Here is a 26,545-nt window from a genome sequence, read left to right on the forward strand (position 1 = left end):
AAAATAGCTCTGGTCTCGTCATGTGCAGAGCCAGAGGATGGTGTCACGTGACCAACGTATTGAGAGTTACGTTCAGCCACAAGTGATGAGTGCTCTTCTCTAATGATGCCTGTGTATGTTTTAGTGTCATCCCTTCTATCATCAAAGAATAGGATTTTAATGGGATCACCATTTCTAGTAGTTTCTTTTAAATTCCGAACAAGTTTAAGTTTCGCACGCCTTATTTTGTTCCTGTCTACAGGTAAAGCAGATGTTATGTCCCTAGATTTTTGAGAAGTTATAATTCCAGCCTTTGAAGCTGCCTGAAGCACAGTTGTTATATGTACCGTAGCTCTCTCGCTTACATTGTATCTCTGAGCAATCATAACAGTTTCAGTCAAACCTACGAAAGTCATTCCCAAAGTAATGCATCCTTTTTTTATGGAAACTAATGGAGATACATAACTAACAACATCACAGCTACACAGAGCAATATTTCAGCTACAGACTCATTTTTCCACATAGTTCCCACCATTTGTTATGCACTTTTGCCAACGATGAACTAGAGCCTGCATGTCGCGCTTGTAAAAATCGGCATTCCATGGACTGTCTTCTGGATTCCGGCTCGTAGTGATAACACCACGTATCATCTACAGTGACGATGGTGTCCAAAAAATTGTCACGTTCATCTCATATTGGTCCGGCAGGTCCCGAAGGAAAAGGCAAGGACGAAAAAACTTGTAGAAAGTTGTAGTTGTACTGAATTTACCCTCTTTTCCGGCCCCAGAGGAGGCACCCCTATACCCCCCAAGCGCATATAACTGGCATTTTGAGACTGGAATGTCAGTTTTCATAGCATCTGGCATGTATAAACCCAAAAATATGTTTACTTTAACATAACAAAAAAAAAAAAAAGAACAATTTTGGTATTTTTTGCAATTTTCAGGTAAATTATGAAACTTTGATGCAATAGTTTTCACAGAAGATATTATCTGATTTGAAAAAAAATCTATACCTGAAATGTCCATGTGGATTGGCCACTTTTGCCAGGTATTACATTTCGTTCCGAAGAAAAAGTGGCAAAACGACCCACCCTAGTTCGACACCAAGATCGGTAATTTTCAATATATATCCGCACTTCCTTCCTCCAAGTTGCTCCTTCAAAGTTAAATTCTAAAATCCATCCCAGGTCCTAAATTCATCTATGTTGATTTTTTTTAATTACAAATATATTCACTTTGATTTATATATATAGATAGATAATTTGGCGCACTAGAAAACAGGTATTTGTTTACTTACAAAATTTTGTACATAAAGTTTATAGTAAATTCTGTATTTGAATATTAGATGATAGTAATTATATGTCTAAATGCATGAGTATAGTGAAATTTACCTACTGCTCTTTCTTTTCAGAAATAGTTTGGTTAAAATTAACAAAATTTCACCAGATCAAAGAGCACATTAAGGACTCAGTTTCATTCAAGATCCCTATTTCTTGCAAATTAGAAACGTTTCATGATGGTAGATGTGTATGCAATTATAAAAGTTCTGTAATTAATGCACATCCAGGTGTAAACGCCTAAAACTCACATAAAGGAAATACAACAATTTTATTTTCGAATACTTCTGTTTTGTTTAAATATTCGCTATATTGAAATTTCTCAACTTACATTTTTCACGCGTTGGAAAAAAGGTTCCATTACTAGTAAAACTAACCTAATACAAAGATTTTTGTTATTTTCCCAATTTTTTCAATTTTGCCGGAAAGAAACCGGATAAAACGGATTTTTAACAGCAGGTTCAAAATTTCCGGAAATTTTTACAACACTCTCTAACTAACTAACTAACTAACTAACTCTATGGCCTATGGAACCCGGAGGTTCAGTGCCGCGTTCACAAAAGCTCTCCACTGACTTCTATCCTTAGCTAGTTGGATCCAGTTTCTACTTTGTATTCCTATCTCTGCGAGATCCATCTTAATATTATCCTCCCATCTGCGCCTAGGTCTTCCTAATGGTCGTTTTCCTATGGGTCTACCAGTCAAGACTTTGAAAGCGTTTCTACTTTCTTCCATTCTAGCTACATGACCTGCCCACCTAAGCCTCCTAGACTTGACGACCCTAACAATGTTGGGTAAACCGTATAAACTATGTAGTTCCTCGTTATGAAGCTTCCGCCATTCCCCATTCTCGTTCCTCTTGGGTCCGAATATTTCTCAGGATCCTGTTCTCAAATACTTTCAGTCTATGTTCTTCCCTCAGAGTAAGCGACCATGTTTCGCAACCATACATAACAACAGACATGATTATCGTTTTATATATTTTAAGCTTCAAATTCCTCGACAGAATTCGCGACAAGAGATTTTGAACCGAATAGTAACACGAATTCCCTGCTTTTAGTCGACATTTAATTTCTTCGTGAATATGATTTTCGTCTGTTAATATTGATCCTAAATATTTGAAAGTATCCACTTTATCAAAAGTATTATTTAATATTTTAACGCCTCCACAATTTGCCGTATTACGGTCTCGACGCACTTCCATGTATTTAGTTTTCTCTGCATTTACTTCTAAACCCATGTCCCTGCAAGCGTTTAATAATATCTCTGCATTTATTTCTACTGTTCTCCTATCATCCCCTATTAAATTTACATCTTCAATATATGCCATAACCTGGTGAATGCCGTTCAACTCTAGGCCCTGATTGCTATCTTTGATTTTCCTTATGGCGTATTCCAGCACAAAGTTAAATAATAATGGCGACAACGCATCTCCTTGTTTCAGGCCATTTTTGACGAGGAAGCTCGTGGACAAAAAAATTCACTACTGTCTACTGTATTTTAGTTGATCCTCTCTATAGTACATTTGATACAACTTGTCTTCCCTGACAATTGCTTTCCTCTGTTTTTTCCTTCCTGCACGTGATCATAACAATCTAGCAAGAAAGAACTGTTTCTATAGCAACAGAAAGTTCAGCCAATTATAGTGGCTCATTTCTCTCGCTCTGCAGATGTAAACATTCCACCCTCTCCGCACGTTGCCAGTTTCAATATAAACAAATGCACATTGCTTTAGTCGAATGTCAACTTGAGTAATGGACCTGCTGATTATTGAGAGCATTATTTTTATTTCTCTTTTGTGTCATTTAATTGTATAAAACTGAGATTTACTTCCAGTTAATAATTTCGTGTTTCAATACCTGACGCAAAAGTTGGCAACATAGCTTTGAGCACTATATGCGCGTAGCGAGCTGTCAGAAAGGACAAGTAGTATCAATTGCAGTATACTGAATTTACCAGAGTTTATATAAACTTTTATATCTCTTCTACAGTAGTATGAAGCGATGCCAATGCAAAAAAAGTTACTCATAGACATCTTGGATAATTTATTTTTAAGTAGTATGCATAGGTCTATTATCATACCTAAAAGTGGAAAAAATACTCATAATAATAATAATAATAATAATAATAATAATAATAATAATAATAATAATAAACTACTTGAATATGTCCTTTATTCTTAACCTAAATCGTTTCGGGCATTTTTAAAAGAAAATGGAGAAATGTCCTCTTTCTTTGGGCCGCACATAACTGCCTTATATTTATGTAACATACTTGTAAGTACGGTATAATATCAATTCAAATAAATTAATGTAATATTGGTATAAGGTAAGTAAAATACATAATATAATAACCGAAATGCCCGTTTTTTCCCACGGAAAGAATAAGATTATGGAAAATGCTTGAACCACTTCCTCGATTTGAATCAGTGACGGATCCAGGGGGGAGGGCGATCGGGGCGATTGCTCCCCAGAAGAAGGAAGTTTTTTTTTTAAATTTTATATATAAATTAAACCATTTCCCAGAGTTTGGAGCTGTTAAAAGTAGCTCTAAGTAGAAGTGTTACAACCCACCGCTCCCCAGAAGTCCGTCCTGGATCCGCCCCTGATTTGAACACGAATTGTGTAACCATAACTTGTGTACCATACTTACTTAAAATACGCCCATTAATTAAAGTGATATGATAGGAATCCAGCTTAAGGTAGATACTATGCTTCAGAATCCATTTCTAACGGGTCAGCTGTTTTCCCGTGATAAGATTACAAACAACAGGTAACGCTAATTTGGACATGCTATTCTTCACACCTTCTCACCTCCATGCTGATGGAGGCTGAACTTGAACTTAAACGGCATAGGAGTGTCACTATTCATCTCAGCGATCTGGCTATGACTATGGAAAACTATGATGTTGGACAATGAGATAGATAATTTTCCTTCATTTTTATATGTGACCTCCTTTTCACTCTCCCATGGTAGGGCTTACTTCTACAGTATTTTATGTCAGATTGTAGGTAATATGTATACCAAGTTTGGTTAACTCTTCTCGAGGCGTTCCAGAATTATGCTGGAACATAAATCTCCAAATATACATTGATTTTGTTATTACGAGGGAGGATCAGAAACTAAGGTTACATGGCCGATATTTCTGTAGTTTCGTCTGTTACAGAGGAACTGAGATGTAGGTCTTCCTGCGCCTAGGTCTTCCTAATGGTCGTTTTCCTATGGGTCTACCAGTCAAGACTTTGAAAGCGTTTCTACTTTCTTCCATTCTAGCTACATGACCTGCCCACCTAAGCCTCCTAGACTTGACGACCCTAACAATGTTGGGTAAACCGTATAAACTATGTAGTTCCTCGTTATGAAGCTTCCGCCATTCCCCATTCTCGTTCCTCTTGGGTCCGAATATTTCTCAGGATCCTGTTCTCAAATACTTTCAGTCTATGTTCTTCCCTCAGAGTAAGCGACCATGTTTCGCAACCATACATAACAACAGACATGATTATCGTTTTATATATTTTAAGCTTCAAATTCCTCGACAGAATTCGCGACAAGAGATTTTGAACCGAATAGTAACACGAATTCCCTGCTTTTAGTCGACATTTAATTTCTTCGTGAATATGATTTTCGTCTGTTAATATTGATCCTAAATATTTGAAAGTATCCACTTTATCAAAAGTATTATTTAATATTTTAACGCCTCTACAATTTGCCGTATTACGGTCTCGACGCACTTCCATGTATTTAGTTTTCTCTGCATTTACTTCTAAACCCATGTCCCTGCAAGCGTTTAATAATATCTCTGCATTTATTTCTACTGTTCTCCTATCATCCCCTATTAAATTTACATCTTCAATATATGCCATAACCTGGTGAATGCCGTTCAACTCTAGGCCCTGATTGCTATCTTTGATTTTCCTTATGGCGTATTCCAGCACAAAGTTAAATAATAATGGCGACAACGCATCTCCTTGTTTCAGGCCATTTTTGACGAGGAAGCTCGTGGACAAAAAAATTCACTACTGTCTACTGTATTTTAGTTGATCCTCTCTATAGTACATTTGATACAACTTGTCTTCCCTGACAATTGCTTTCCTCTGTTTTTTCCTTCCTGCACGTGATCATAACAATCTAGCAAGAAAGAACTGTTTCTATAGCAACAGAAAGTTCAGCCAATTATAGTGGCTCATTTCTCTCGCTCTGCAGATGTAAACATTCCACCCTCTCCGCACGTTGCCAGTTTCAATATAAACAAATGCACATTGCTTTAGTCGAATGTCAACTTGAGTAATGGACCTGCTGATTATTGAGAGCATTATTTTTATTTCTCTTTTGTGTCATTTAATTGTATAAAACTGAGATTTACTTCCAGTTAATAATTTCGTGTTTCAATACCTGACGCAAAAGTTGGCAACATAGCTTTGAGCACTATATGCGCGTAGCGAGCTGTCAGAAAGGACAAGTAGTATCAATTGCAGTATACTGAATTTACCAGAGTTTATATAAACTTTTATATCTCTTCTACAGTAGTATGAAGCGATGCCAATGCAAAAAAAGTTACTCATAGACATCTTGGATAATTTATTTTTAAGTAGTATGCATAGGTCTATTATCATACCTAAAAGTGGAAAAAATACTCATAATAATAATAATAATAATAATAATAATAATAATAATAATAATAATAATAATAATAATAATAATAATAAACTACTTGAATATGTCCTTTATTCTTAACCTAAATCGTTTCGGGCATTTTTAAAAGAAAATGGAGAAATGTCCTCTTTCTTTGGGCCGCACATAACTGCCTTATATTTATGTAACATACTTGTAAGTACGGTATAATATCAATTCAAATAAATTAATGTAATATTGGTATAAGGTAAGTAAAATACATAATATAATAACCGAAATGCCCGTTTTTTCCCACGGAAAGAATAAGATTATGGAAAATGCTTGAACCACTTCCTCGATTTGAATCAGTGACGGATCCAGGGGGGAGGGCGATCGGGACGATTGCTCCCCAGAAGAAGGAAGTTTTTTTTTAAATTTTATATATAAATTAAACCATTTCCCAGAGTTTGGAGCTGTTAAAAGTAGCTCTAAGTAGAAGTGTTACAACCCACCGCTCCCCAGAAGTCCGTCCTGGATCCGCCCCTGATTTGAACACGAATTGTGTAACCATAACTTGTGTACCATACTTACTTAAAATACGCCCATTAATTAAAGTGATATGATAGGAATCCAGCTTAAGGTAGATACTATGCTTCAGAATCCATTTCTAACGGGTCAGCTGTTTTCCCGTGATAAGATTACAAACAACAGGTAACGCTAATTTGGACATGCTATTCTTCACACCTTCTCACCTCCATGCTGATGGAGGCTGAACTTGAACTTAAACGGCATAGGAGTGTCACTATTCATCTCAGCGATCTGGCTATGACTATGGAAAACTATGATGTTGGACAATGACATAGATAACTTTCCTTCATTTTTATATGTAACCCCCTTTTCACTCCCCCATGGTGAGGCTTACTTCTACAGTATTTTATGTCAGGTTGTAGGTAATATGTATACCAAGTTTGGTTAAAATTTCTTGAGGCGTTCCAGAATTATGCAGGAATGTAAACCGACAAACAAATATACATTGATTTTGTTATTACGAGGGAGGATCGGAAACTAAGGTTACATGGCCGATATTTCTGGAATTTCGTCTGACACAGAGGAACTGAGATGTGTGCGGTAATTTTAATACATGGAGTTGGCAACTGTGCAGAGTTTCAGCCACCTACGGTGCTAGATGTACGTAAACACAAATACCACCCATTTGGAAAACTGGTCTTGAGAAGAAGTCCACTGAGTTATTCGATTTCTGTAGGCGAAACGTGAAACTGCGGGTGAAATTCACCGGCAGCTGGTAGAGGTTTACGAAGAGACTGTAATGTCTCGTCAGCAAAATGGTGACTGATAGAGAAAACATCACCGACGAGGATCCTACAAGACAACCACGCTGTTGAAGCAGTTTCGCTGGGACATCATCGACCACCTTCTCTACAGCCCGGACCTCGCCCCAAGTGACTTTCACGTGTTCCCGCACTTGAAGGAGCACCTAGGAGGCCGTCGCTTCGATTCAGACGAGAGGGGGAAACACTTCGTAACAACGTGACTGAATAGCCAAGGACAGGATTTTTACCAGGAGGGAATCTTCAAACTCATCCCACGATGCGACAAGTACGTCAACCGACGTGGAAACTAGGTTGGCTGTATTGGTTGTATGAAATACTATATACACGTTTCACTGCAGGCTTTGTAACATTACTTTTTGATCACTCTTCGTATATACATGATGATTTGTATATAGTTGTTTATTCCAATATTGTTGCAATGTACGATTTCCAAGAAAATATAACACACCCAGTTATAAGCGTGAAGGAGAGAAACTTGACATTTTCATTGGTAATGGATATTGTGAAAGATTAAATGTAGAAATGTTGTTACACCATTAAGAGCTTAAGTGTTCTCTTTTCAAAAGTCTGTTATATGGTAATCATACGCAAAATGAATGAATAACTGTGGTAGTATAGAGAGCAAAAATGCCACTTTGTATCTCTTTAAATTCTCGCTACTCGTTTTATTTTTGGTCAGAGTTTATTTTAAAAGACATCATTGTGTAATAAGTTAAAATATGCAAGCTTTACCTGAAGCAGTTTCTCCATTTATTCTCCATTTTTGCAGCTATATATAACTGTTAGGTCTATACTTCAGCGTTTCTTTTCTGCACAAAGGCTATTATGAGACAATTATTTACAGTTTAAGGTGAAACCTAAACCATCCGAATGGGCTGAAATGTTTTAACCCTTTCCCAAAAGGAATCGAATCCAGTACCACGTGCAGGCTCGTATCCACGGAGGAATAGGGTGGGCCGGCCCCCCTAAATTTTCACTGCCCCCTTAAAATTTTCACGGTAGGCTTGCAAATGAACTATAATATGGTTGGGTCAGGCCTCCCTAACTTATACCGGCTCCCTAGCTTCTATCGCCCCCCCCCTACATTTTTGGGCTGGTTACCGGCCTGACCACGTGTACCAAATGGAAACGCGCTGCCACTAGATTAGCGGAGCTACGAGGGATGATCGGAAAAGGATTACAAAGCCGATTATGGCTTATGTGTGACACATAGCTGGAAAATGAACACGCGTGATGATAGAGGGATGTTGATCCTCCGTATACGATCCGTTATGACTTATGACTGTCTGCGGAGATAAAGGTTTCATTTGTGCATCACGTGATCGGCGTGCGCATCTCCAACGTTGATTTCGAATGTACTTTGATTAGCCTGTCGTATGAATGTGCTTTTCGTGGGTAAGAGAGATACTTGCTATATTTGAATCGTGTATGCAGAATGGCAGTCTGACATGCACAGCAAGAGAGATTGAGAAGCAAGGCGCGGCGTACTGCAAGCGAACATGTGAGTTGGACTGTTTCTTTTGCCAAACTTTGTCTATTACTGTTTACTTTACAGTGACTGGAACCCAGTTTCCGTTCTAATGTTCACCTTCCAAGGTGCTACTGCAATTGGTAAACGGTGCAATTTTAGGGACATGTGTCCTCAATGACTCGTACTTCTTTCCAGGATCTCAACATCGAACAATATTTCTCCTTTCATTTTCATGTGGAACCCCCTTTACTCAACGGCAGTTTTTCCTGCGACGCCACTGCGTTCCTCATTATCGCGATGAGATTCCGCATATTCATTTTGGTATCCACATGCGGGCTTTTGTCGTTCTATTCCGATGAATTACAGAATGCTTCTTTGTTATTTTACTTTCTCATCACCCTGTATATCTAGGAAAGTATTCAAAAGCGAATCGAATGACTATTCCCACGTTATTCACCGACCTCAAATTAGAATCTATACGAAATTTCTTATAAAGTTTCTCGAGAAGTAGGCTCAAATCGAGAAACCCATAACTATCATTTTCTGTTGAATTCTGTCTTACTAGATTTTTGTATTTTTTTTAAAAGTAATTTTATGAAGTTTGGAGGTTATTATTTCATTTCGATCGTTTTGAGTAAAAAGCTCGTAGAAAGAGGATTTTTTTTTATTCTACCTGAAATGAAATATGAATCAAGGGCTGAAAATTTCAGATTTATAAAAAATATTTAAGTTTTATAGCCTTTTTTTAGTCCGTTATTTACTGAACTATCACCTTTTTTGGTCCGTTATTTACTGAACTATCACCTTTTTTGGTCCGTTATTTACTGAACTATCACCTTTTTTGGTCCGTTATTTACTGAACTCTCACCTTTTTGGTCTGTTATTTACTGAACTATTACGAAACGATGATCTGACAACATGTCACTGTACAATACTGAAACAAAAATCTATGAAAACTTGATTTGAGTTAAGCGTCCCTTTCAGCAGCGAGGTTATATGAGACATGGACCTACAGTTTAATGTGGAATGCGAATTACATGAGCTTCCATCGGGAACTGAACGTGGGTCTCCCACCCCAAAGGCATGTGCGCTAACCACTTAGCCATGAGGGAGCTCCACCATGAAGTCTTGAGTTGATTTTGGGTTTAACGTCCCGTTTAGCAGTTAGGCTATATGAGACGTATACCTACTGATTAACGTGGAATCCGAACCACATGAGCTCCCGTCGGGAATCGAACGCTGGTGTCACACGCCAACAGCGATTATGAAGTTTTGTGGCAGAAAGAAATAATTCGTGCATAGACAATCATCTTCTTACATGTGCTGTCTCAGGCACGTAGGCAAGGGGGGTCCGCCCCCCCCCCTTCGAGACCAAAAATGAAAAAATTAAGGAAGGATAAAACAAAATGAAATGACAAAACTAAGGATCAGCGTTAAAAATTAAAAAGAAAACTACAGGAAGCTTTTGCTTTCTCTTTCTTATGAGGAGATTTGTATTGCTTGCAATATGGTGGCGAGGTAAGCGAGATATTCTGGAAAAGTCAGGGAATTTGAAATTTCAAGAAAAGTTATGGAATTCTCAGAATTCCTCCTACTACTCAGGGAGATTTCAAGCTTTCGAAAGCATAAGTGCTGTTGTGTAACAGCGTGGACATTTTTAATCATAACTTTTCGTCATCGCGTCCTTGCAGTATCAAACATGTTATTTCAAGGACAATTTTCTGTTGCTCCTTTAACCTGTCATTTGGAACCGCCAGTAGTTGACGGAATAATAAAAACAAACAAACAAAAAAATATGTTGAAAGAAAGTTCTGTTAGTATTTGATTCAACAGAGAAAGGAACGCATATATTGTAAAACTAGTTGAATATATACATGCTTCGCACAGGGGCTATATTTGGAAGTCAACGCCTGTGGGAGTATCACCATTGATCTCAGTGACCGCGAAAACTATGGATTTGATACTAATATCGGTCATTTTTGGCTATTTTTTTTTTTTTACATGTCTTGGTATCCACCTCCCGCCGACTCCCGGCCCGCATACTTGCAAGTCATCGCTAATTGATTTCAGCGACCGCGGAAATATGAATCCGACACTAATAGTTCAAGTGGTAGGGCGTTGGCTTCGCATTCGGGAGGTCGTGGCTTCGAATCCTGCTGCCTAATATCCTGACTGAGGTTTTCCAGGGTTTCCCTCAATCCTACCAGGCAAATGCCGGGATGGCACCTACTAAACAGGCCCTGGCCGATACCTTCCCAAATCCTTCCCATTGTTAATGTTATTGGATATTCAGTGTAAAATGGCTTCTGAGCTGTATCTGGTGATTGTAAAATAAATAAATAAATAAATAAATATCGGTCATTTTCTACTACTTTTACATCTCCCGGTAAACACCCCCCTAAGACCCCCTGGTTCGAATTTCGACAAAAACGTTTAACTCTGATCTGGAGCATGGACCAAGGTATTCGTGACTAAAATTTGGTAACTTTCGGTCAATTTGTCTGGTTCCAAGCCGGTTCCGGTAAACGTCCCCCTGAGACCCCACTGTTTCGAAATTTGAAAAAAGAAACGCGTCGTCTTGATCTGGGGTATGGACCAAGGTACCCCTGACCAAAATTTGGTAACTCTCGGTCAACTCGTCTGGTCCCCAGGCCGCACACAGACAGAAAGACAAACACACAAACAAACTCTTTATTTTATTTATATTAGAAAATAGTTTACAAGACAGTATTCAGTATGTACTTTTTATAATAATTGAGGTCATAACGAAAGGAAAATTATTATATTTGAATAAACAGAAGAAGATCGTAAATATTGCAAAATCGTTTTCAATACTTTTTTTTTTATTATTTTGCTCGAAATTTCTTCATAGTTTGTTATTAAAATACTTGCCAACATATCCTCATTTTATTGTCCTAACAAACCAACATATGTTGATAGTAAAGTAGTTTAGATTGATCGAGCTCCTGTGCCTTCAGAATTTCATGTCACTCCCCCCCTCCCCCGTTACGAAATCCTGGCTAATCGAACCAATATATGTTCCAGTAAAATAGTTTAAAGTTACCGAGCACCTTTCGTGATGACCACAGTATTTCATGTCACGGACCACCCCCCCCCCCCTTCACGAAATCCTGACTACGTGCCTGGCTGTCTTAATTATTATTCTTGCTTTAGCTCATCTTAAACAACGGTGAGTGGTAGAGAAGTACGAGTGTTACAAGTGTTCATTATTATTTTTTTTTTTTAATATTAACTAGGGAGCGGATTTTAAGGTGCAAAAATGTGGTAGGGAAAAGGGAATAAAAGGTGCTGATAAATCATTTAAAAAGGTGGGAAAAGGTGCTAATAGGATATCTTTATTAAGTGCTATAGTATACTGTTACGTGAACATTCTTTATTCATTACACCAGCAAATATTGTTAAAAACTTGGCTTTAAACATTTGACATAAATTGCAAAATTGTTTTATTTATTCTCATAAGCTTGTTCAACATTCAACATTCTTGTAATAAAATTGTGGTTAAAACCAACTGGGTATTTAAAACAAGCACTAATTTAGCAATATTGTGGGTTGAGAAACCGTTCCACACTATAGGGTTTTCAGAAACTGGTTATACTTGATTATGCACAACATAGGCGTCTCTGGCGGGGTTCGAGGGGGTCGCGTCCCCCCAATATTTTGAAGTACAAAATATTCAATATTTCATTCTAATTTAATTTATTTACTAACGACAGAATAACAAATAAACTTTCTTCGATGTCCCCCCCCCCCCCATATTTTACATGCCAGAGACGCCAGTGATGCACAACATTTCTATGGTTTCGAATGTTAATTTCTGTCGCTTGGAGTTCAGGTGATCCTTAAACATTGCTCGACATCAATGGAAACCAGTGGTACATATCTTGTAAGTAGAAATCCAGTTGACGTTGCAAAGGTTTCAACGTTCGGATTGTTTCGCAAATTCAGTCCAAATTTGTCCCTAGCCAATCTGTCAAGATAGTGTTTAAATTTATGGAATATTATGTGCAAACTAGATTGAAAATAAAACATATTGTTCTGTACAAATCTTTTTAAAAAAATAGAAAAAAGGGACAATAAAGGTGCCGAAGGCTAAAAGAAGTTAAAAAAGGAGGAAATGTTTATTAATTTAGCAACAACAACAAAAAAAAAAAAAAAATTGCAACATTCACGAAAAAGGTGCAACAATCGTTTATACCCAGAAATACATATTTTGAACTTTAGTTGTTTAACAACTATATTTTTAGGAAAGGTGCTGCACCTTAAAATCCGCTCTCTAATAATAACTTTTTTTCTAATCTTTTGAAAGGCTTGGGATATCTTCAGTTGAACAAACAGAAGGCCATTTTGAAGATTTTGTCCTTCCAGATGATTACTCGAAGACAGAAGTTCCAGAAGGAGACGAAGGTATGGATGCAGTTTGTTTTCAATTCTAATTGAAAGAACAGGATACTTAATTTTCCAGAGGGACAGTTCTCTACCTTTTGAATGATATTGATTTTCGAGTCAAAATTTGTTGACAGCATAACGCCTAGACTAATAACAATAAGAATAGAAGAAGAATCCCACACAGCACACCGACGTCCAATGTACATCCATTTAACGTCCGGGCAAGGATTTACGGGATGTCCAGTGGACGTGTGGTTTTGGTCCATACAACGTCTAGTGGATGTACACGGGAGAGTACAGGTGGCACAGTTGCCGTGCATCTACTGGACGTCCAGAACGTACATATTATGTCCATTTCTGGTACCAAAACGAACTAATTATGGACGTACAGACGCCCAATGGACGTTCAGAGGACGTGTTCTTTTGGTCCATACGACGTCCACTGGATATACACAAGATGTTACTTTGGGACAGTTGCCATGCATCTCCTGGACGTCCATTCGGAGCTAAAATGGATTTACGGGATGTCCAGTGGACGTGTGGTTTTGGTCCATACAACGTCTAGTGGATGTACACGGGAGAGTACAGGTGGCACAGTTGCCGTGCATCTACTGGACGTCCAGAACGTACATATTATGTCCATTTCTGGTACCAAAACGAACTAATTATGGACGTACAGACGCCCAATGGACGTTCAGAGGACGTGTTCTTTTGGTCCATACGACGTCCACTCGATATACACAAGATGTTACTTTGGGACAGTTGCCATGCATCTCCTGGACGTCCATTCGGAGCTAAAATGGACCTATTATGGACTTCAAACTGATGTAGAGGATGTCCATATGTGGATATCATTGGAACCTGAACGTACAAATTGTGACTATTTATGGTCCCTACACGGACCAATTATGGACTTCCACTGAATGTTCTAAAGGACTGCCACAGAAGAACTATTTCACTCGAAGCCCGCTACGGAAGCCATGCTATCTAGAACCAATCTATTTCTAACAGACGTTACACTTTTACCACATCAAAGTGGCATCTAAATAAACCTTATTCCATCAATTTTTACCATCAGTCAATAAGTACACACGTCAATATTTACACTATAAAGTTCTATGTGCAAACAAAGAAACAATGAGACATTACTATGGTCACGTTTTTTAAGAATACGTTTAGTTTAATCAAAATTCTGGTTGTGTACCACAAAAAAAAAAAAAGTTTCGACTTTTATCTACTAAAAGGTCAAACTATTCGAAAATTATGTATGAATAGCAAATATAATTTCAATTTTACATGGATCTTTTTTTTTTCCTAATTGAGGTTATACCATATATTTATTCATGCATTACTGATCCTCCTCCTTTAATAAAGGTCGGTGGGTTTTACACCGTGCCAATAAAATTAAAATATTCTACATCATGTAGTTATTAATAAAAATCTAAATAAGTATGAAATAGCATGTGCCCTTTACAGCTAGATTAAAAACTACAATGATGCTTCCTTATTTCCCGACAATAAGCACTCAAAATGAAATTAACAAAGTAAAGTATTCTGCCCATACGCTTCAATTAATAGAATTTGTATCTTAATTTATCATCTTCAAACCTGCATCCTCTTCCACTGTTTGCATTTGCGTAGAGAAATATCGAAAACTGAAAACTCTATAGTAACACTTTCGTTTCATTACCGCCACCTTCCCCATTTCTGTGATTGATGTAAAAACCTCCATCGATTCAGCCTGAAGTTTCATAGCGTTCACCTCCGGTGCTTGGGGTCCGTGGTTCGATCCCAGCTCGCGCCGTGTGGACTTTGTGGTGGACAAACACCGTGCTCTGGGTTTTCTCGGGGTTCTCCCGTTTCCTCCCACTTTCTTCATTTCACCATTTCACTCATCTCTCATCATTCCCGTCTCCTTTAGCCTAACCGGCATAACCGTGGGACGTAAAACTTAAAGATTTCATTTCATTTCCTGAAGTTTCATAATTCGTTTCTGAAATATCACTTCTCTCTTTTCCTTTGTATGGACAACAGGCTGGACAGCTAATCTTCTTCTTCTAGCTTTTTAACATTGTCCCCAAAACCTCTTTTATATATATATATATATATATATATATATATATATATATATATATATATTATCGTACTCATAAGAAATAATAACTTAAACATGACGTCCCTTAATGCCCGAGAACGTTTCAAATACTTAACTTGGAAATTGTATACATTATAAAAATAAGGAAGTCGTAACAAAAAGAAAGAAATAAGATGACAATACACTTTATTGAGTGACCTGTCATTACGTCTTAAAGTTCTTAACAGTTTCCTTGATTTATTTTCAAGAAGATTGTAATTTTTTACATTTGTATACAAAGAAAATACATAAAACTATCTAGCTATTTAAAAATAGTAAGATATTTCGCTATAAAACTATCTAGCTATTTCGCTATAAAATTATCTAGCCATTTCGCTAGGGCCCATGGGCACAAAACACTGAAATCTGGTCCTGTACACAATGAGTGATTGACAGAAATCCTTTCTTATTGCTGTTCTCCACATTTCTTTTTTCTGAAATCAAGAAAATGGGAAAATTAATTCTAGATACTATCAACATCAGAACGATCAAAATTATTTAAAAAAAAATCAAATTATGAGCTTGTAGTTAAATAAGTTTTTATGTTTAATTTTAAAGAGTAAAAATTACGTGACCGGGGTCGGGGATCAAACCTGAGAACTTCTAACTTTAAACTATACAAACGAGACTCAAAGGTACAAAGTTAAAATTACAAATTCCAAATTGACCCACAAATTACAAAATGTATTGTTATTAAAATGTGTTTACGTACGCATTATGAAAGATTAAGCACTTAAAATAGCATGTTTCAAAGGAAGCCATGTCTTCTGGACAATAGAAAGAATGTGTTGAGATGAATAATTATGGAAATTTACGAAATCATATTACGGAAAAAAACTAAGAAAAGCACTTTAAGAAATGCATGCCCTTACACTTTTTTCTGTTATGACAAACTATTACAGAATTAGATATTGCAGTTGGAAGAAAGCTGAAAAATGTATGTAAAACCAAGAAGAGATTCAAAGTTTTCTACTGTCAAATGAGAATTGAACCGCCAGCAAAGCAGAAAAGTACCCTCTGATGCTTATCACAATTGGGTGCAACACTGCATGCTTTCCACTAATCTAACATGTTCAGTGTCCTTGCAGGAATCAACCTCCAAAGCACATGAAATCTTCCTAATTATAATGTTTGTATATAATCCATAATTTATACCATAAAGCATAGTCTATTTATTACTTTATTTTTCTAAAACTATATGGAATATAAAACTTTTTATTGAAAAAAATCTATATTTGAAATATTGTATGGCGCGACATCATCATTTCACATTCTTAGAATGACACTGAGAAAGACATATTTTGAAATCCTTTTTTTATTAACTCCATCCACCACAAATCACAAAGGAACATAGTGCTTGGAGAGAGTCTTGTCATTGCAATGTGGGAAACAAATTTACTATAAACGGTTACGGTTGTTATTTAGTGTTAAAATTAATTTCAAAAGTATTTAAGAAATTCTGAAGGAAAAGGAAATAATAATAATAATAATAATAATAATTGATTACACAAAGAAACTGCCTACCTGAACACATTTTTCATTAAAACTAAAATCATACCTCAGCCAATTCCAATTGGGTTTTACTACATGCAAACAAACTGAAAAAATGAATGGTGAGCTAACAGCAACATCAGATTATAGCATTCTTCAATAAACTATAGCACACTCCCGATTATACGCTGGCGTCTTTCGGAAAAAAGTTAACTCAATAAAGCTACTGCACGAGTCATACAGAACGAGACTGTTTAAATATAGAGTATAAATTAACTTACAGTATCGTACCTTGGCTTCACTGTAAATATACACTTTTTCGTTGATTGTTTTACGTTGTACTGAACAATACCGGTACAAATATTTTTAGTGTTCTCTATACATATTTGCAAGCTTTTTCTTATGTTTTACGTACAATACAATAAGTTTTTTAAGCTAGGACAATTTTTATTTTACGAACAAGTATTGTCTGTCATTTTCAGCTATTCGCGGTGCCTTTGCCAGCTAATTCCGCGAATAATCGGGAGTTTATTGTTCTCTTTTTCTCTACTGCTGCTTGTTCGGTTAACCTGAAAGAGCTTTCAACTAATAAGAAAACTTTGAAAACTGAAATGAAATTACGAAAATATTGAGCCCTAAGAAATTACTGAGTCTTTGTAGAATCATTATCCCTTCATTCATTGGAAAACTAAAGAGAACTCTAATAATCTCCAACAGAAGGATAGATTCGGGATCCGAACACCTATACTATATGTCGAAATTTTTATACTTTTTACAAGTTTCAAATTTTTATGAAAAGTCGAAATTCTAGAGATCAACAGGAGAACAAAAACCTCAAAGACATCGTGTCTAGCTCTATTTACATGCGTTTTCGTAATTCAAACCTGGCAAGACAAACCGTGATGTTACCTAACGCATAGGTCCTATCCAACTTCTTTCCAATATCTCATACCTTTTCCCTTCAGTGCTGAGACAAATTAGTGTAAAAGTCACAAATAAAAATAAGTTTCCCCGGAGTCAAAAGAGGACCCAGAGCAAAAATGCTAAATTTTCGTCCCATTTTGATCAAGAATCACCTCCCAAGCGTAGGAACGACTTTTTGATACATTCCGTAGATCAAAATTTCTCTCCTTCCCCCCAAAATATATCTACTCAAAATTAAAAAAAAAATGAATCGTTAAAGGTTTCGATGCTCGAATGTAATACTATGGAAGGAAAAAATGAAGCACCTTTAAAAATTGACCTGCAGATGTGAATGAGGTCACAGTGTTGGGCAATTGTCCAGTTAGAAAAAGCTACATGTGAGCACGGGTAGAGAAATAAAAGGATAATTTATAGTACGACATTTATGCATAAAATCTTTGATTTCAAGTTCTTTGCACACTTAGGGTTTAGAATGATATTTGTGACTCCTATTGAACCGTGATAATCATCCTAAAAGAATATACAAACTTCTAAGGTAATTTTTGGTAAAGTTTTATTCGAACAACTTCGTTCAAATGGACAACCGACAAACCTTAAGCCACAACCACGGGCAACGAAGGCTTGCCTGCATCCTGTCTACTACTTTAAGCGAGTGTCTTCCCAGTGTTAGAATTAAATTTCATCAATAGGGGAGCCTTCCAAAGACGTAGAAGAAAGGTGTTTGTAATCTAAGTCAGAGTGGGCTGTGATGATATATAAACCAAAAAAAGCTCAACACACATGCAATGAAGAAAATAAACGAAAGTACTTTTGGCGATTTTACATTGGTATCCTCGTTGTTACTAATAGAGTGAATACACAAGCACTGGATTCACGAATGGTTGAAAACCGGTAATATATATATAAAGCAAGAAGAGCATTAATACATATCACGTCACTACAGTAAAAAATACAAATTAACCAGTATTTTATTTATTTATTTATTTAGTGCTTTTCAACCATTTGTGAAGGAAATACCTATGCATTCTTTTCAAACTGGTAACAACCTAGGATGACGATGTTAAATTGAAGAAACTACTTGAACAACACCCACCCACCCTATATATACTGTATATATATATATATATATATATATATATATATATATATATATATATATATATATATATATATATATATATATATATATGGTATAAAAATCGTGGACAAGCTCTACAGGAACTTCTAGAAGTCAAAAGGAGACAAAATAAATTAACTTGCGTTTTTTCCTGTGGGACCTCCTTTCATTGGAAGAGTCCTTCTAAGGGTCCAAATTTGAATTTTACATTGGCTTTTAGGCAACTTTCGATGAACAATTTGCCAGGAAAGGAAATAGGATATTGGAAAGAAGTCGAATACGAGCTGTTCATAAGGTAACATTCTGCTTTTCTGTTATGCAGTGCGCAGATACAGGCTTGCAGTAAAACTGGACCATTAGGTCAAAATAGACATGCTAACTACAAACATTTATCTGAGTCCTGAATGACAAAGTAACGAGATGTTAATTTATGAATAAGCTTTATCCTACTTCTTTCCAATACCCCACACCCTTTCCTGGTCCTTTGTTTTTCGAAAGTTGCCTATAAACCAAAAATAAAATTCAAAATTGAGCTCTTTGAGCGGCCTTACCAAGGAAAGTAGGGCCCACAGGAAAAAAAAGCTCTTCTTTTGAGCTCTAGCGTAAGTTGCTGATAAAAATGAGCATATTACACAGACGTATACGATATACTAAAATCTAAAGTATTAGGTATGTAGCCTACCATACAATACAGTTCAATTACTCACCGTCGAGCAAGACATGATACATTATGTGTAATTGAAAGGAAAAATGTTATAAGGTAGATATTTGTAATCGACTTCAAAAATGTTATCTATCTAACATTGAGCCGATTTACTACGAAAATATATTTATCGCACATTAAATGTGTAACATAAAAATTGTACTATTTTTTTTTTAAAAAAAAGGAGATAAACATATTTGAGTCATTGCACGTCAAATTATTACACTACAGCCCATTTTCAACCCGACCCTTTTCTTTCAAGTAAATTTTATTTCCGTGTTATCCTGGATAAAAAAAAATCATTAACTGTCTTAGAAGAAATTATGAAATCAATTACAATTTTAACTACGTCCATTATAGCTTACAATTTAGCCTTTAAATATTAAGACTAAAACCAAATCTTTAAATATTAAGACTAAAACCAAATTGATGATGCAATTTTTTTGACAATTTTTTATATTTCAGACTCGTGTCTCTGGTAACATGCTACACGTATGAACCTAACACTGCATTTCTACTAGGACAGTACCGCAAATGCCATTTAATTCTGGAGATGGTGTGCTATGAACTTACAAAACTTACAACCATTTGTTGACTTAAACCGAAACAATTAGCCATAGACCCCAAAAACGTATGGTCCTCTCAATACAGACCGATTATACTATCCTCAAACCAGCTCTAAGTCTGTGACCAAGCAGATACGAAGGAGGACCACCGTTAGAAAGTTCCCCCTTATTAACTGCGTCTTAGTTATTTCGTCTCCGCTAGACGACCTTCAGAATTGGAATTTACAAACAAATTCTATATAACAAACAAACTTCGTTACCACCGAAAGTTGGTTAATAAGCAAAGATAATAAAAAGGAAAATTAAAAAAAAATCCAGTTTAAGAAAATTTAAATAATAGAAATTACTCTAATCAAAAGGTGAACTAAGTAAATAGGAATAAATTACATGTCCGGAGGAAAGCTTAAAATTAAATCGGATAGTTATTAGTACAAGTCCATCGGTGATGGAAAATAACGTTAAACTTTCTTACTGTGAGCTCACACACATGTCCCTCCACATCAAACCGCTCTGCCCCGAAGGAACCATGACAAACGCCATGAAGTATACAAGGAGATGAAAATTTCCTCTCACACGAAAACAAAGTAGGAAGAAAGTACTTAATTCGAATGAAAATAAAGTACAAAAAAAAAAAAAAAAAACTGGAAAATACCGAAATAATGAAAAAAAAACATAGGATGTGTTAACCTGTATTACGTTTTCCTTACTAAATCTTCCTCGTTATTGGAAATATTGTAAATATATAATATAATAACGTTACTAAATAATATATGGACGTATTTATGAAGTTTCGCAAGATATCAATACGCATAGATGTCATTACACTATCCGTCTTTACTTACACGCCGAATTGCGACAAATTTCCACTCAACCTCATCTGGTCGATATACCTTTTACGCCGAAACTTTAAAACTGAAAATTTCTACAGTTACATTGTACGTGTTAATCCAACCCCGATATTCGAAGAAAAGACGCTTCTACATCTCCTACTCCCAGCTTCTAGAAATCTGAGAGCTAAAATCTTTAACCAATGACATTTCTTCTATCCACCTGTGGCAGATGTAACGAAGAAAAAATATCACTGCTAGCCAGGCCGGTAGCCAGCCCAAAAATTTAGGGGGGGCGGCTGAAGTTAGGGGGGGCCTGATCCAACCATATTATAGTTCATATCTAAGCGTATCGTAAAACTTTTAAAGGGGGCCAGCAAAAATTTAGGGGGGCCCGGCCCCCCTAGACCCCCTGGATACGGGCCTGCTGCTAGCATTTGCTAGTAATTATTTCAACTTAATAAATATAAAGGATACTGTAAATAATAAACTTTACTATTACGATCCAAAAAAAAAAAAAAAATGATGCTATAGACCTTTTACGTTCATTTATTAACTGACATTTCTGTTTCTTGGCAAAGCGCTGATACTTAAATACACGATAAAAAATCTATACGGAAAAGGGTATATAAGACGTAAACTTACTGATTAACGTGGAATCCGAACCACCTGAGCTCTCGCCGGTAATCGAACTCGGGTCTCGCACGCCAACTGCTTAGCCACGGAGGAGCTCACATCCGCAATGTATTTATACTTATGGTATTACTGCTGTATTGCCAGAATACGGAAATAAGAAAAGGAATATTATTTAGTTTCTCACCCAAAATACTAGATATTGGCCTGGCTCACTTGATAATGATTAATGTTCGAAATACGATGTGAACGTATGGCATAAAAGCTAGTCCATAAAACACTGACTAATTTGTGCTACGTGGCCAGTAAAAAGCACGAATGCCATCTAACCGAGTCAAAACAGGAGAGCAGAAACAGCGTCCGTAGGGAGCAGGCGCGTCAGCGGCGATGAGTATACGCATAAACGAGGATAGTGGAAAAACAATTTCATCTAACAGTTCATTTCATAAAATGCACGCCTTATGTGTTGACAGCTTTGGGGGAGGTACTACATGCAATCCAAAAAAGTACCAAAATGTACTAAATTAGATTATACTCGATTAGGTTTGGTTAAATGTTCCTCTTCTTTTCTGTAGCTTCAATTTGTTTACACTAGTCACAATAAACATTTTGCCTGTTTAGTAGACCATGCCTTTCACACAATTTCGACAACTGACACTCATTTTTGTATAACTTCATAACACTCAATCACGATATGACACAACCTTGTCATTTACGCATTGCCTTTCCCAAAAATCATAACAAATATACCGCCAAACAGTCCCTTCCGCCCGGCAAGGTTCTAGATTACTGGCCCCCCTTCCCATTGAGCAGTAATAAAGACAGAAAACAACGTGCCCTGCGGGGCTCTAACCCGCCTTCACTCGCTAACGCTCGCTCGGCAATACTGTATAAGTTAAATGTATACTCTTTAGTACAGAAAGAAACACACCCAGCTACTAATCTGCATGGGGGACCAGTAATCTAGAACCTTCCCCTTCCGCCCCCCATATATATAGTGTAGCTTACAATATCAAAAATAACTAACGATAAGTATTTTGGTAACTATCACCCTCAACTTACTTTTACTCACGAACCAAAAGAAACTCTCCAATTTATCTGGTAAATTTTCTAAAATTGGTCCGGCGATACAGTAGTTAACCCATACTGAGCCCTCCTGAAGTCAATCTGCAAGTAGTAATTGAGCTCCTCATTTTGTGCATGCTCGGCTAAAAGAAATACAAAACTCTAATCTAACCTGGGAATGTAAGAAATCTAAAATTTGGTAGAACCGTCTTCTCGAGTAATGTCGAATTGAGTCCTGAGCTTTGGTACAGAAGGAACGAACCTCACTAGTATCTTATATGAGGGTGTTATTGCACCCTTCACCATGTGAATTCACTGATATATATATATTACCAATTCCCATGTGCCCATCTACGTTACCCCAGCCTATAATTGATAATGAGTTACTTTTGTCCACATACACATAAACTTTCAGTTGCATAATAAATTGTGCACCGGAATAAATCTATATAAACAAATCACTCATCATATCTTACCTTTTTCGCAGTTCCTATTCTCTCTTCCTTCTTCAATCCAACATAGAACTAAAAGTATTAATATCACTTAAATTTTTACGCTTTTCAACCACTGAATTCAAACTTGCTGAGAGTGCACTGTGCAAGGATCTGCGCATGTGCCGTCACTAACAATTGAATGTTGTTTTCCGTACGTCCCTTTTTTATCCAGATCATGTAGCTCCGTGGACGTTTCATTCGTGGATTAAATATTGACATCCAATGGACCATCCACTGAAGTCCAGAAAATGGATATTCACTTCTGAACGTAATATGGACATCCAATGGACCGTCCACTCAAGTTCAGAATGTGGATATCCATTGCCGAGCGTAATATGGACCACCAATGGATGTTACGCATAAGTCAATGTACTAAAACTGGACGTTCTGGATCTAATATGTACGTCCACTGGCTGTGATGTGCTCTGTGGGATAAGAAGGGTATCACTCCCTTGGGGACACCCCTGGTTCATGAATTATTATGACAGATGTTTCCCAAATCAAGGAATCTTCAAACGTATATTCAAGGTGGACCATTTACCCCTTGATACTCCCTTGTAACTCTTAAACTATTAGATACAAAACGCTGAAAATTCGTACCAAGCAAATATCGACACGTGGACATTGTCTGACACACTCCATCACAACCTGATTAACAGTGTTGCCAATTGAACATAAAGTTGTATTTTTTCAAATGACACTACTCTAGGTTATTACCATACATATTTCAAATGTACATTTTAATCCAATAAACTTACAAACTTACTTACAGTAGCATACCTGTTATGTAGTAATGCAAATTAAGGACACTACAGTATCACAAACAGCGAAAAATAACTAAATTTTTGGAGGATTCTACAGGGTGGACATAAGTCTCTCCCTCGTAACAAACATTAATAACGAGAAAACAAAGAATGATAGAAGCATGCAGTCTAAAAACATCGTTTGTTTTCTGTATGATACTTCAAGATTTTACCATTACCTGTGCTGCCATCTACTGCAGCTAACCGCTACTCGACAGTCATTTATTTGAGAATGGCGTCAGCACAGCAGAAAACGAAGTGTGTGTTGTGGTATCATGAAACAAAATCTCCCATCACAGTTCAATAAACATTCAGGAGGGAGTATGGCAGCCCTGCCCACGGCGAGCAGATAGTGGAAACTCTCCTCGTGAACGCTCACGAGCATTCTACGAGCAAATACCATTGTTCGTGCTTCGTGGATCTTCGGGTTTTGTCCTTAGAGGAGCGGAAGTGTTGTCAACCTTGGCGGTAATCACTAGCTTACCAAAAAAAAAGTATGTATGGTAACTGATTGCCATTTAGTGTAAAGTGTTTTTTTTACAATGTGGTAACCGTTAACTATAGACAATACAAACTTGTAACAGCAATCAAATGATAAACTATGTACGTTCCTTTTCTTCTTTTTTCTTTCCTTTTGTTAAAGAGGGATGTGGGTTTGTTATATCCGAGTGTGGGTTTGTTATATTATGTTGTTTCGCTTTTTAGGAAAAGAGATAATCTGTTGATAAGAAAAAAAACTGTAGCACTTGTTTGTAATTATCTAAGTATATCTCCAGAAAATTAGCTTATGCATGTATGTGTGTACGAATAGGCTTAGCAAGGGGTTGGTTGTGGAGATTAGAAGCCACTATTACACTATCAATAGGAAGAATAGTATTTCTTACTCCACTTTTAAAGTTACTTTGATCGCAAAGAATCAAACAAAATATTAAGAGAGCCAAAGAGATTTTCCATTTTTAAGTGTGACCGTTAGTGACTGCAATTAGTTTTTTTTTTTTTTTTTTTAACAAGGAATGTCTTTTTAATGAGGAAAAATGTATTGTCCCTGGCTGGTTGCTTGCCGGTGGCTTGTTAAAAGTGAAAAAGAATGTTAAATCATTTCAACGACTGAAGCTACACGCTTGTCTTTCTTCGATAGTTACTGACTGATTTTGAAAGTCACAATGTTGTAGGCCTTCTGTAATAGCGTAGGTCTACTGTAATAGCGTAAATTCGAAAGGAAACGTTCCAACTGAATGATACGAACAATTATTCCCAATGTCTTGAACATGAAACGTGGGTTGCACGGATAACGCTTAAAGTAGGCTGGACTGCACTGGAATTTCCTTCCGGCAAATTAGTGTTTGGTCGAAACTCGGTTCTTCTGTGTAATTGTCTCTTAACAACACTTGAACATTTCTTTTAGATAATAATAACTAACTAACTCTATGGTCTATGGAACCCGAAGGTTCAATGCCGCGTTTACAAAATATTTCCACTAACTTATGTCCTTAGCCAACTGGATCCAGTTTCTACTCTGTACTCTTATTTCTGCAAGATCCATCTTAATATTGTCTTCCCATCTACGCCTAGGTCTTCCTAGTGGTCTTCTTCCAATTGGGTTTTCAGTTAAAATTATGAAAGCGTTTCTAATTTCTTCCATTCTGGCTACATGGCCTGCCCACCTGAGCCTTCTACACTTCATAACCCTAATAATGTTAGGTGAGCGGTATAAACTATGCAATTCCTAGTTATGAATTTCCTCCAATCCCCATTTTCATCCCTCTTTGGTCCGAATAATAATAATAATAATAATAATAATAATAATAATAATAATAATAATAATAATAATAATAATAATAATAATAATAATATTATTATTATTATTATTATTATTATTATTATTATTATTATTATTATTATTATTATTATTATTATTATTATTATTATTATTATTATTATTATTATTTTCAACCTCCCGTCGTTCTCCTATCAATCTAGCAACGAAAGGCGTTTACAACTTAGCAAACGTGAAGCGAATGACAAATTACAGACCGAGTGCTAATGTAATACAACGTCACGAATTGTGTAAGCAAGCTAAAAAGGTCTGAAACAATTCGTTTCCGATTTTTGCAGTCGTTTTTACGTCTGTAAGATGACATGTTTAATATTAGTTTCTTTCTTTCTTTCTTTCTTGTTCATTTGTTAGTTACTTCAACGCTAACTGTAACCTCTATCATGCGTCTTCCTCAACCAAAAAACGTACCAATTTTATTTCCTGCAGTGTTTTCGCGTCACTGCTTTCGAAATGGGGAGGGGGAGAGCACATTTGCACATTTCACGCTTGCGTCTGCTCAATGCTTATCATCGTGCGAATTTCTGGCCAGGCTTGGCCATAGGTTTTTTTTGCCATCATGTGCGGTTGGCAACACTTATCGGATGCAGTGGAAGAAGCGAAGCTAGCAGCACCTGTGCTCACCTGTTGTTATCTTCGCTCGTGCCCGCTCACGCTTTGGCTCCGGGAGCCAATTCATGGACAGGCCTGGAGTATGGAAAGCAGCCATCAGATATTAAGAGCATAAAGGAATGTTATAGCAAGTTTATTGCAACAGGAAATGTTTTAGATCGTGATAGAAGTCGTAGACCGAGT

The 26,545-nt window shown here is 36.6% G+C and overlaps 1 protein-coding gene across 1 annotated transcript in view; it reads left to right on the forward strand.

The window, feature by feature from the left end:
- Nucleotides 1-26,545, forward strand: part of LOC145665485 (glycine receptor subunit alpha-2-like) — a 229,088-nt gene that overhangs the window by 132,857 nt on the left and 69,686 nt on the right. Inside the window, exon 2 of the mRNA XM_081732794.1 lies at nt 13,080-13,177. Coding sequence (XP_081588920.1) covers nt 13,080-13,177 — 98 coding nt within the window. The remainder of the gene's footprint in view (nt 1-13,079; nt 13,178-26,545) is intronic.

This window comes from Thermobia domestica, chromosome 11, assembly GCF_964235325.1.
Source record: "Thermobia domestica chromosome 11, izTheDome1.hap1.1, whole genome shotgun sequence".
NCBI lineage: Eukaryota > Metazoa > Arthropoda > Insecta > Zygentoma > Lepismatidae > Thermobia > Thermobia domestica.